We start from the raw sequence: 12,613 nt of genomic DNA, 5'->3' as shown, positions 1-12,613 counted from the left end.
ACAAAATTGAAAACGACCAAATGCTAAAACCGGAGAAGACAGGTTGAAGGAATGGTCTGCCTCCTTGGGTGAAATCATGAATGACAGAATGTCTGAATACTGTAAATCCCCAATATTTTCTCTATTTTGATTATTTGTTGTATATTTTTTTAGCTTTAGTTGAATGGAATTTGTCTGTACCTTTGGTGGCCCGAAGCTCCAACACTGGAGTAGGTGAGAGTGACATGGATGGATTAGTGGGACTTGCTTAGGTCACAGAAAGCCAAAGGTCTGGTCTCATGTTCAACCAGAGAGGTTGGTTCACCTCCGCCCCTTTTGGCACATCTAACTCAAAAATGATTGTAGGCTCATTTTATATTTAAGTTATAAATTATCTGTTTGGGCTTTAAATCCCAAGCACCAAAGTATTACTGGTCTTTTCAGGCTTGCAAACAGAGGCACTACTGTTGCTTTTTCTTCTGTTTACCACAGTGAATGGTAAAATAACTTCCATCTCTCTTCTTTTTTTTCCTTGTTTTCATTTTAATAAAATTCAAAGAAATTGAATTCAATAAATGTAATAAAATTAAAATGAAAAAGAGAACAAAAAACAACCTTACGTGGGGAATATGCTTGTACTGGATATGTGCGTTTTAAAGCTTTATATTCTATATTATTAATAGAATATTGCTTGGCAATTTACCAAAAAATATATAATTATCACATACATTTATGGGAACGGACTGTTTGTTCAAACTTGGATAAATAATTTATACTGTTGATAGTTGACTGTATAATCTAAGTTAGAAGCCGTTTTCTCCTCGTTTCTCCACAGTGTGCGAGGGGGAAAACTTTGATTTGACGCATTAACGTGTGGTCTGTCAGTGCGAGTTGGGGGGGAGGTAAACAAGATGGCGACAACCTGAGTGGCAAGAGTAGCACGAAGAGTGAGAAAAATTAACTGATATTTCGCTAAACCCGTATGAAGTATTTGTTTTATCAAGAACGGACTCACAAAGAGGAAATAAGACCTGCAGCGGAACCAAGATTCATTCGGATCTAGGTGAGTTATTGAGCTTCTTAACAGGCTAGCTAGCAATTTACACTGGAATCTGAGCGGCTTGCTAACCAACGCAACTCCGGTTAGCTTGCGTTAGCTGGTTTTATCTGGATTGTTTCTTTTGTGCCAGCGACCGGTTTAAACACTGAAGCTGCTAATGGTTTTGTATTTGGGCGAGCATAATCTAGCACACCCAAAGAACAATGCCCGTCCCTTCGCCTGTCGCTCCTTCACCGGCAAATGAGGCAAAGTTGGCTAACGCTAATCCCAACGTCAGGCAAACTTGGCTAGCTGCTGCTGCTGCTGCTGCTGCACAACAAGCACCGTTAGCTACAGTTGTGTGACGACGTTTCGGTCATCCTCTCCAGTTCTTCGGTGTCATTTGTCATTTGCATTAAATTAGGTGGCACTGTTTAAAGCACACTTCTCAGGCAAAACCTGCAAATGACGCCGAAGGGGTACACATCAATGAAAGGTTAGGTGACAGTTTGTGTTGTAAGCTAGTTCATTCAAGCAGACTACACTAGCATACTAGCTAGCCAACAGTCAACACAAATGTTTGTTTTATATTTCATCAATTACGCTGTTCAATTCAAACGGGATGAGAGCAGATTATCTCTTCGTGTCTTATGTTTCCTCACAGCAGAAGGAAAACTCAGTAAAGTTTACACCAGCCAAGTGATGACAACTGGACAGGTTGTTTACCAAAGAGATCTAGCTTGGTTTTAAAAGCGAGCGAAGACCATGTGTGTGTATTTTCATTAATGTTTAAATGACCCTTGTTTTCAGGCACTAGCTAGTGAACCGTGGTGACATGGAGGACACCTGAGGACGGTTCTACACATCGGATGGCTGTGGCCCTCCCAGGAGACTTGACTACCAGAGATTGGACTAAGACTGCTGCATGCTGTATATCTATGCTTGGATTCAGTCCAGGTCCACAAACTTATGTGATCTGAGAAAATTATGCTATGCACCATGGACCTTTGACAGATATCTGGTGCTGCATGGCCTTGAAGCAAGACTGGTAGCCTTGACCTAAGGCTGTATGGTATTAGTTATTCAGTGGTGAAGCAGAGAAAAAAAAGACTTCTTTTCCTGTTTCTGTTTAACTGCACTCATCCTTGACATAGTACATATTGCACAGTATAAAGCACTAACTCAGCACTGGACCCAAACAGTCCTTCACCCCATTTCTTCTGAGTAAAAAGAGCCCTAATGTTTACAGATTGGAATTGATCACCACCTCCTCCCTCGACTCTCAGGACTGATTACTCCCATGTTCAGTATTTTGTAACTCGTCTGCAGATTCAGAATACTCTGCTCAGCTGAAAGGCTACCTGTGGATTACACCACAGCAGCATTTTGAAAACAGTTTTCCCACAGGAGACACCAGCTGTGGTCGCTATACTATCAGTCATGAGTACCAGGGAGCTGCATCATCTTGACTATCTGAATGAAAATGAACTGGTGATGGACATGGAAACTTTTATTCATCGCATTGACTCTACAGAGGTTATCTACCAGCCACGGAGGAAGAGGGCGAAGCTGATAGGAAAGTACTTGATGGGGGATCTACTAGGGGAGGGATCCTATGGCAAGGTGAAAGAAATGCTGGACTCAGAGACTCTTTGTCGCAGGGCGGTCAAGATACTCAAGAAGAAGAAGCTAAGGAGGATTCCCAATGGAGAAGCCAATGTGAAAAAGTAAGTGACAGTTGGGCCTGTAAGTCTGTTTTTACTTCTTTACTTGGTCATGGCTTGACTTTAATGCTTCACCTATGAGTTAATTAGTTTGAGTCACCACACTGAAAATTTAATGATTCTTCCAACAGTCAAATAGGATTCTTTTGACTGTGCCACAATGAGACTGACCTTTCATGCCTTGCCAGGTCTCTTAATCCATCTTATGAGATGTACCATGCACAACTTGGAAATATTTCAAGAAAAGTTTTTTCTGCATTGTTGTATTTTTTATCCTAGTACATTTTATCATGTTCAACAGAAAAGAGCAGCCACAAATCCATGCGCAGTGTGCACGCACTTTTAACGAGTAATTATACATGGTATATCTTTTTTTTTATTCTCTTGTTGAAGGATTCATATGTGCTCTGATCATCATCAACGATAGGTTTGGTATTGGGTGTTTGTTTTTTAACCTTTATCCACACCCATCAGTGATGTGAAGTCGCTCCTAACACACCTTAAATACATTTACACTTCATTGAAACTGGAGCCAGATAAACATGCTTTTCAGATGTTAATAATAGAAACTTTGCCAAGATGACATAGTTCAATATTCCAACAAAACTGTGTTGGAAATTGGAAAAATTCTGCAGTTTGATACTTAATCCTATATAAAGAGAATGCTTAATATGTAGTCTAGTCCTTTTTAACATGTGACATACCTGTCCTGCAAGAAATCAAATGTTTTTAATGTCAAGGACACAAAAACATGCATACATAGAGTTAAATCAGTCAGTAGTTCATTGCCAGCTGAATGAACACATTACAACTTGTAATTGCATCATCAAGAATCTTTGAAACAGGTGAAAGAACGCAGTTAACAGCAGCTTGTTCTTTTTTAAGTCAGTTGTTTTGGTTCAGGTTCATACAACCTAAATCATTGTTTCAATCTGTGAAAATTGATCAGAGATCAGGTCATAGCCATTTAGTATCTGCACCATTTTCATAGCAGTAAAGTGTTGGGGATCTCATCAAGGGAAATCTCCCTATCTTCTCTCTCTGTCTCATATTTTCTCTCCTCTATGTCTGCCTCAGTTATGTGACTGTCATGTCTATGTGTTCATACTCCTTTTCTGCATCCCCGTCTCCGAATGAGCTTTAGAAGTTTTAATCACAGTAGTATTATTAAATATTATTCCAACCTTTCGCTGTGGGCCTGTGCTAATTATAGAGTAAGCTTTAGAAACCTGTCAGAATGAGTTCACACAGAGAGAAAGAGGAGCTGCAAGATGTTTTTAGGCCACAGACGAACTGGCAGTAGCAGAACAATAAAAAGGGACTGTGACAGCTCAGTACGAATCATTTTGTTGGGATTTTTTCAACATCTGCTATTTGATATCTAGATTACCTGTTAGGGAAATTTTTACCACTTCACCATTCTGAAACAGTTTTATGGTACAAATTGGCATTTGTCTCCCTCGTAGCCACTTCATCAGGGCTGAGAAAGCCAGGGGAGATAGTTTTAAGAGATTTTAGTGGTATTAGCAACATTTGCAGTAATACAAATCACTAATAGGCTCAGTATACACAAAATGCTAGCACATAACAGCTATCATTCAGTAACATTCATCAAGCCACATCAGTGATTTCTGTTTTAACCAGTTCATCTTGATTAATCATCGTTGGTGCAGTGTTTTTCATCAGATGTTGGCCACCTGTAATATAATATCTCTGTATGGACGGTCATAAGAAAAAAAAGGCCTTGTGAGAAGGCCGCTCGGCCAACGACGAGTGACAGCTCAGGAGGAATAAAAAAACATGGTGCTCACTAGAAGTGACTGCAGAGGCTACAACAAAGTGTCAAAACGGAAAGCTTAGAAGACAGATTTTATCACTATCTGGCCTGACAATGACCTACGTCATCTGTTTGTGTCAAGGATATTATAAAATATTATTTCTACCATACTTTCCAATCAGCATTTATTTTTTCTTTGTTTATATTTAGGCCTGTTCCTTTGTGGTGGTGAACTTGTGTTTTGTAGCCTGAGGAAGCTGGATCCTCCAGCCTGTAAAGGCCTGTCTGCATGGATGCTGTAGTACCCTCCAGTCTCTTCATTCAGTGTCTGTTTAGCATTCCTGTCTGCCAAACACTTCCTGCTTTTACAGCGTTGCCATAGGGATGAGCATGCTCATTCTGGCCTTGATTGAGCAATGCCACTATTGTTTCTATGGTAACGCCATGCCCCTGTCTGGAATGACAGGAACACACATGGACACACATACTTTAAGCTAGACTGTGGACCAGCACAGTGCAGATGCAAATTCTGATCAGCTGTTTTTGTTCCCGCTGTGTATCAGTTGCTGCTGAATGGTTAAGTGTTGAAGTCCTTTGGGCTCTCCCAAAGGTTGAAAGCACAAGGCCACTGATACGCTTTCGAACTCAGACTGCAGCTAGACTGCAGCACTCACGGTGCCTTCAGTACTGTATCTGTTTCCTGATTTAGTTTTATGCTAAAGCAGTGGTGTTCATACAATGTGGTTTTGGCTTTATATCAGATGTGTTATTAGTACTTGCTGTTGAGTGGAACAGCATAGTCTGTTTGTAGCTCAACATCAGGGTATTTATGGCATTCCTTATTTATAAAATATTGCTTTTCTTTTCTATGCATGCATGAGGCAGCAGTGTCGTTTTACCAGTGCAGTGATGCAGCAGTAACTGCTTGTGTGAAATGGGAGGCTGAGTAGTCCCAGAAAATGTTTGTCAGTAGTACATTGTGTTCAAGGCAGTTCATAAAAAGTATTTTTTTTCTTTTTTTAAGAGCTCCAATGATGCCTTAGCACTGTGAGGCAAACAAGGTTTGATTTATTTTAGACACACACACTCCCTTTGTAGCTTTGGCCTGTCTTTACATGTTCCTTTAAAGTTTACATATTACCAAGAGGTGGAAAAATGTACTCAAGGAAAAAGATTTTTATCTACAATATAAAACATACTACAGACATCAAAAACTGATCTGCTTAGCTGTGACATCTAAACACTAAATAAGCAATATTGTTAACATAGTAAAGACCGCTCTGCTCTGCTCTGTCAGACACAGCTGTACTGGTGGACTCAAAACAGTGCAGTCTCTGAGACACAATTTAGAGGCTTTTCTACCAGTCAGTTAGAATTAGTGCAAAGAAAATTGTATTCCTGCTACACGTCCACAGGAGTATAGAACACGAGTGATAGTTAAGCTGACTCATTTTCGTTGTGTGACTGAACATCTAGCCTTATGCAGCTTATGTTAACCAGGCAGATTCTGCAGCATACAGCCACACTGACTTGTATGCCAGGTAGCTACATGTTTCTTAGACTTGAACTATGCAGACAAAAATGAAACATTTATTATCAAACAATTAATATTAAAACAACCTAAGAGGTTAATAAACTTGGCACAGACTAAGGGAAGTCTGTTATTATATCATTTTGAATGGTGTTATTTTTCTCTTAACTACTTTAAAGTCCTTTATGTTACACAATAAATGTAGCACAGAACTGCAGCCATTTAATTTGAAAATGACTTGAGTTGCTTACAAGTCTCTTCCATGCTTAACTGCTGCTTAATGAAAATACATATTAGTGCCAGTGTGCTGATGTGTGGTACCTGTCCTTTAGCATACATTCACAGCTGCCCTGGCCAAGTGTTAAATGATAGAGCACTCCTTGTCGCATGTATTTGTTCTCTGATATTTGTCTGTAATTCTTAAAATATCTTTTTATAGGGAGATTCAGCTGCTAAGAAGACTCCAACACAAGAATGTGATTCAGTTGGTGGACGTGCTCTACAATGAAGAGAAGCAAAAAATATATCCTTTTGTTTGAAGTGGGAATGGGAAGTGTTGCTGTTGTTAGTTCTGAGCATGAATCATGTTCCTAGCTGTTAGTATTCATCCTTATAATTTATTCACATTATTAAAGGATCTGTTTGTTTGGTTTGGCAAATTTTCTTGACTCCCAACTTACGTATATGGTGATGGAGTATTGTGTTTGTGGGATGCAAGAAATGCTGGACAGTGTCCCAGAGAAAAGGTTTCCAGTATTTCAAGCTCACGGGTAAGTCTTTGTTGTTCTCTCCCTCTCCCCCCTCTCTTTCTCTTGAGTCTCTGCTATATTTAGTCTGAGTCTCTCTGCAGCCCCTGCTTCAAGCCTAAGTTTAGATCTGAGACTGCAAGGCCTCTACTGTTAAAATAACTAACCGTAGATTGTGAGAATGTCTGATCACTGCCAGGAAGCCACTGCAACTACAGCACTAAGTGATGAAGCTTTATCTGACCACAGTGATAAATTGTTTGATGTGTTTATAGTATGGTACGGTTCGCTCCTGTTTATAATCATGTTCATAAATCTCACCGTGTTTTTTTGTTGTCACTGTTTTTCCAGGTACTTTTGCCAACTTTTAGATGGCCTTGAATATTTGCACAGCCAGGGAATAGTTCACAAAGACATTAAACCAGGGAATCTGCTACTGACCACAGACGGGGCGCTTAAAATCTCCGACCTGGGGGTAGCAGAGGTGAGTTCAGACTGCTTCCAAAATCCCCCCAAAAAACCTCCATCCATCATCATCCTGCTACATTAGCTTTCTTGTGTCTTGTGTGTTTTTCAGGCCCTTCACCCATTTGCAGAGGATGACACATGTCGTACCAGTCAGGGCTCTCCGGCCTTCCAGCCTCCAGAGATTGCCAATGGACTGGACACCTTTTCAGGGTTTAAAGTAGACATTTGGTCTGCTGGAGTAACACTGTGAGTAACACTTTTCACCCTCTTGCCTCTATTGACTTTGAACAGAAACTTTCCACACTTTGACTTTTTTTTATTCCATTTAGATACAACATTACAACAAGCCTGTATCCGTTTGAGGGAGACAACATCTATAAGCTATTTGAAAACATTGGAAAAGGTGACTACACTGTTCCCGAGGAGTGTGGACCCCTCCTGTCGGATCTGCTGCGAGGTCAGTCTTGTTCAAGGAAACTCCTAACAAGAAATACACCATTAATGTGCTGTCATAGAGACGCACCTACTCAGTAGAGGCTGACTCATAGTTCAAGGTAGAATAAATCCATTAAATACCTTTGCCTTTTGCATGACGTCTGTATCATGTGTCATGCGTCATTACGCGATGCCATTTATTGGTAGGGGAAAAGGTTTTCTGTCTGGGTAGTTTTTTTACTACACTACAAAATACAGATTTCTATATGTTGCAGAAAATGACTGGCTAGAAACAACTTGGAAATGGAACTGCTCAGGCATCTTGTAGGAGTAATAAATCAAGTGTCTGCTGACTGCTCTGTGATCTTGTGCAGCCAGTAGGTGGTGCTGCGACATTGAAAGCCACTGAGGTTTTCTTGGCAGGCAAGGTTTCCTCAAATTGTAGAAATCCCTTCAGCTGTTGACGTAGTTTCCATTGATCTGGAGCCAGCAGTAGAATACTAAAGACCTCACAGTCGGGCATTGCTTTTCCCAAGTGCTGTGCTGCAATGCTTCAGCTCCATATGAAAGGAAAAAAGAAAAGTCAAGAGTCTTTTTATAGTGAACCAAATAATCAGCTGTGTGGGAGCAAACTGGCAGCCTGTAAAATCCATGAAGAATGTTGGGAAGATTATGTTTGTACCAACTAAAAAAACACTCCCATGAATGCTGCATGCCTACGTAGTATTCCAGCTTATTATCCAGCACTTCTTGCTTGGAAATAACCCCCTCTACACATGGATACCTTAACAGTTAAAAGCTGTGTTTTGAAAAATAGGAGGGAAAAACCTTATTTGTTGCTGCTGTTAAAACATATGGCGCCTCTATCCTCCATTTTGTCTGAGCTTGTGACGTCTGTGTGTGATGACGCAGCACCTAAGAGATAGTCAGTCCATAATTACGTGGTCTAAAATAAGCCCAGTGCCACAAAAGGTGTCCTTCAGCAGGCACAGCACTACTATCAGCCTTCTGCATACTGCCCTTTTCTGCCTACTGGGAGACAATTACATTATTAGGATGGGTACTGCATCATTTCTGCCTTATCACACTGATATTCTGCCTTTCGCACAGACTTAGCCCACATTATGATAATTAAGGCACAAAACCTTCATTACACTGGTACAGCTGTTAAGCTGCTCATATTGATGTTTCTTTACTGTAGCTCATTGACTCCTACAGTGGATACTTTGACATACAGTGATGAATGAGTTTATTATTCACATTAATTGATGTTACCTTAATGATTCTCTCCACTCACTGCTGTGGCCTCCCATTGGTTTATGTCAAGCGCTGCATGGAAACGCAGTAAATTGTTGTCATTAAACTCATTTTCACAATGTGTGTTTTTTTTTTCGTTTTGGTTTTTAGGAATGCTTGAGTATGACCCTGCAAAAAGGTTTTCCATACAGAACATAAGGCAACACAAGTGAGTGGTTTTAATATACGATTGTCATGTATCCCAACATGTGTGGGACTCCTGATTGACTGCACGAACAGTATTAAGAAGAATGAACTGCTCTGTCTTTTCCATGCTTGCTCCTCTAACTCCTTCAAAATCCCTGCCAGCTGGGTACGGAAGAAACACCCTCCCTCTGAGCCCCCTGTACCCATCCCTGCCAGCGCAGAAAGCAGGGACCCTTGGCGGAGTATGACGGTGGTGCCCTACCTGGAGGATCTTCATGGCTACACGGAGGAGGATGATGACGAGCTCTATGATGGAGAGGATGAGATCATATACACTCAGGACTTCACAGTGCCAGGTACGAGTTCCCCTAGAGAATTCCTACCAATTACTTTCAGATAGATTTCATTTTTTCATTTCCTTTTGTTAAAATGTGGTTAAAAAAAGTCACAGAGACTTCTGCATAACCCTGGTTATATCGACACCTGAGATTAGGTAGATTAGGTTTGTAAGGGCAGGCTGCCATTTACCTTGTAAAATGTTATGTTGCAGACACTGGGCTTGCATCTTCCATTTATTTCAGTCCCACATTACATTCATTGTTTGGTGCAGTTACTGTTGTCCAACTTTTAACAGAATCTGAGGCATTGCTGATATAGATACCAGCTTTGAGTGCTATGCAGGGCAACATGGAAAAAGAGTCTGCTGGGACCTTGAAGGGAGGCCTCGTGTTTCCTTATTTGAAAGCCACGTCACCAGTATGGCTTTGTAGTTACGGATTCCTGTACGTTACCCAGCAGATAGGTTGGATGTCTTGAGTCACACATCCAGACTGATCAGTTGCAAATGGCAGTGAGTCTCATTTGATTTCATTTATAAAGCCAACTTCACCTGCAGACTGAAAAAAAAAACAGTTCGACTGGTCATGGTAACAGCGTATTAGTGTATATACCCAGCCCTGGGACACTTAATGACACTGAGCAATCATTTATTCCTCCTATGTTCACCCTACTCTGGCTTGTCAAAATGAGTACCATGAAAATGCTGTGATCTTAATTTAAGTGTCTGGAATGAGCTGCTCTAAACACACTGTTGACAGACTTTGTGTTGAATAGATAGTAACATGTTTTATATTGGATGTAACATGTCCCTCGGCTCTTCTTTTGTCATTTTTTTTCACCAGAATTCAGATCCTTTATCTGTTGCTAGGCAACAGATGGTAATAATAAATGCAGTAGTCAGTGTCGGGTATCTAGAAGTGGTGCCCCACATAAAAACCAAATGGAGCCACAGAATGTGAATGAAGCAATCTAAAAATAGTCCTGTGGAAATGGGTTTTGGTGTTGGAGCATGAATGGTTTTCCAGGGTTCACTCCCACACATGCCGAACACTGTCGCTCATAGGGTGCTTCATGTGAATGAAAGAAGTGTGTGTGGTAATTAAACTGCTGTTGTCTCTCTAGCAGTACCGTCTCAACTCTATTTGCACTGAACAAAAAAATCTGTTTCCTCATACATTCTTCGGTGTTTACAGATTTCTATGGTGCTTTTCATCCATCCAGCACTCATCGCTTATGTCATGGATGTGTCTGTGAGTGTGTGTTTATTGTTTTGGTTTTTTTGGTTTTTAATTAAAGGACAAGTGGCTGAAGAAGATCAAGATCACGGGAGTGCAGACCACAGCCCAGCTGTAGCCAAGCCAGTTTGTGTGAATGGAACAGAAGGGGGCTCTCTAAACAGCAAGGCCAAAGCCGAACGCCGATCCTCCTCTTCATCCAACCCCTCACGTAAAGGAGTCTCCACAGCCAGCAAAATCCGCAAGCTCTCCACGTGCAAACAGCAATGACCCCACCTCCTCTTTCTCTCCTGCCTGGTGAGTGTCACTAAAGCTTTTAACTGAATTTGTGCTTCTGGAAGACACCTCTTTACACAGTGAGAGTGAAAAGATAAACTCTAAGGAACAGGTGCTGCAGATCCAGACTAAAAGGTTGGAGAATATGTTAGAACAGACTGAAAATGTAGAAAGGACTATCAGGCAGGAGGAGTGGAGGAGGAAATTGGGGAGGGGAGAGAGAATGTATGTTGATATTCTGTCAGCAGTGCTGTGACTCACCACCACAGACAAACACATGGGCGTTTTCCTGTACAGTCACAAAGATTACACCTCGACAGGTCCTATTTCTGCAGCATTTATCAACATTACAGTCTATTCACAGGTTCATCAGTGGCCCTCATTCAGTCAGATTGGGGAAAATATTTGCTGCATGCATACACACAGATTTAACAGGTTGTCCTCTTTTTCTAGTTACCACCCACAGCTGCTCTTTCTGTCTTCTATGCGTACACAAAACTCTCACAGTGCAAGGCTCTTTGTCATGGGTGCAGTGCAGGAGAGATGCTGTGTATTAATTTGTTCAGGCGATGACTCACCCTGGATGAGATAAAGTGGGCTGTGGGATGTTTGTCTCTCTCTTTCTCACTATGTGGGTTGAGTCTCTGTGTTAGCGGCACCAATTAGTACTTGTATTGTGAGTTCATCAGACATCTGTTATATTCTGTCCTCTCTGTCCTTCTCTCTCAGGTTGATCTGTCCTGGTCCCTCTATGTCTGGAGTCCTCACAGTTGTGAAAGAAACCTGCTGACGTTAATGCCCCCCCACCTTTACCTCCTTGGACCACTGGCCCACAGTGTCTTTTGAAGATGCGGTATGAGTGACAGGGAGGAGGACAGCATGAAATGTTCTTTTTTTTCGCTCTGAGACTGAAGCACTGGCTGTGAAGATGGTGTTTTATTTTTGCTCCTTTCAAATTGTGTCATCCAGTTCTGTTTCCTTGTCATTTCCCCCTCTCCATCCTGTCATCCTCTCCAGAGGGCCAAGTGATTTCACCGGACATTACAGACACCATCAACCCCCCCCTCTCTTCTTCTTCACACTCTCCTCTGCCCCCCACCTTCTTATTCTTTGACTACCTTTGTTTTTACAGAACCCTAATGGCAGTTTTTAAGACACATTGTGATGTGTAAAAATTAAAAATGGGAAAAAAACTGAAGTTATGAATAATTCTATATTTAAATCTGTGATGAGAAAAATTATTATAGTCCTACTACGATAAATGCATGCTGTACAGAGCTCGAAGAAAGGGAAAGTGCTTGGTTTGTGGACAGTGACAGACTGAAACCATGAAATTCACTGCTAATGGGATTTTTGATTTCCATTTAGGTTTTTTCTTTATTTTACCAATGAATATTTTTTAATTATTATTTATATAAAATATGTCCCAAACAGGCTGTTTTGTTGGATGATCCTTTCTTTTTCACTTTTAGTTGAGGATATTTTTATCATGCTATGCAGATTAGTGTGTGTTTTGTTTTAGTCCTTTATAAGGCTACACGCTCATAGGAATATTATACATATCTTTCTCTGTCTGCAACCATTTTGTAGTCGGAGCAGTGACACTCAGTTGCAGGCCTGT

At 40.9% G+C, this 12,613-nt stretch overlaps 1 protein-coding gene across 1 annotated transcript; it reads left to right on the top strand.

Annotated features, from left to right (window-relative positions):
• The first annotated feature begins 837 nt into the window (after positions 1 to 837).
• stk11 (serine/threonine kinase 11) lies at positions 838 to 12,426 on the top strand. The gene is made up of 11 exons (XM_028428375.1): positions 838 to 1,042; positions 1,829 to 2,745; positions 6,490 to 6,573; positions 6,731 to 6,820; positions 7,148 to 7,280; positions 7,374 to 7,510; positions 7,594 to 7,721; positions 9,107 to 9,164; positions 9,305 to 9,498; positions 10,778 to 11,013; positions 11,722 to 12,426. The coding sequence occupies exons 2-10, from the start codon at positions 2,459 to 2,461 to the stop codon at positions 10,984 to 10,986; spliced, it is 1,320 nt and encodes a 439-aa protein (XP_028284176.1). The 5' UTR covers positions 838 to 1,042; positions 1,829 to 2,458; the 3' UTR covers positions 10,987 to 11,013; positions 11,722 to 12,426.
• The last annotated feature ends 187 nt before the right edge of the window (positions 12,427 to 12,613 follow it).

The sequence above is a fragment of the Parambassis ranga genome, chromosome 17 (genome assembly GCF_900634625.1).
Source record: "Parambassis ranga chromosome 17, fParRan2.1, whole genome shotgun sequence".
Lineage (NCBI taxonomy): Eukaryota > Metazoa > Chordata > Actinopteri > Ambassidae > Parambassis > Parambassis ranga.
This window is presented reverse-complemented; position numbering and strand designations above follow the sequence as displayed.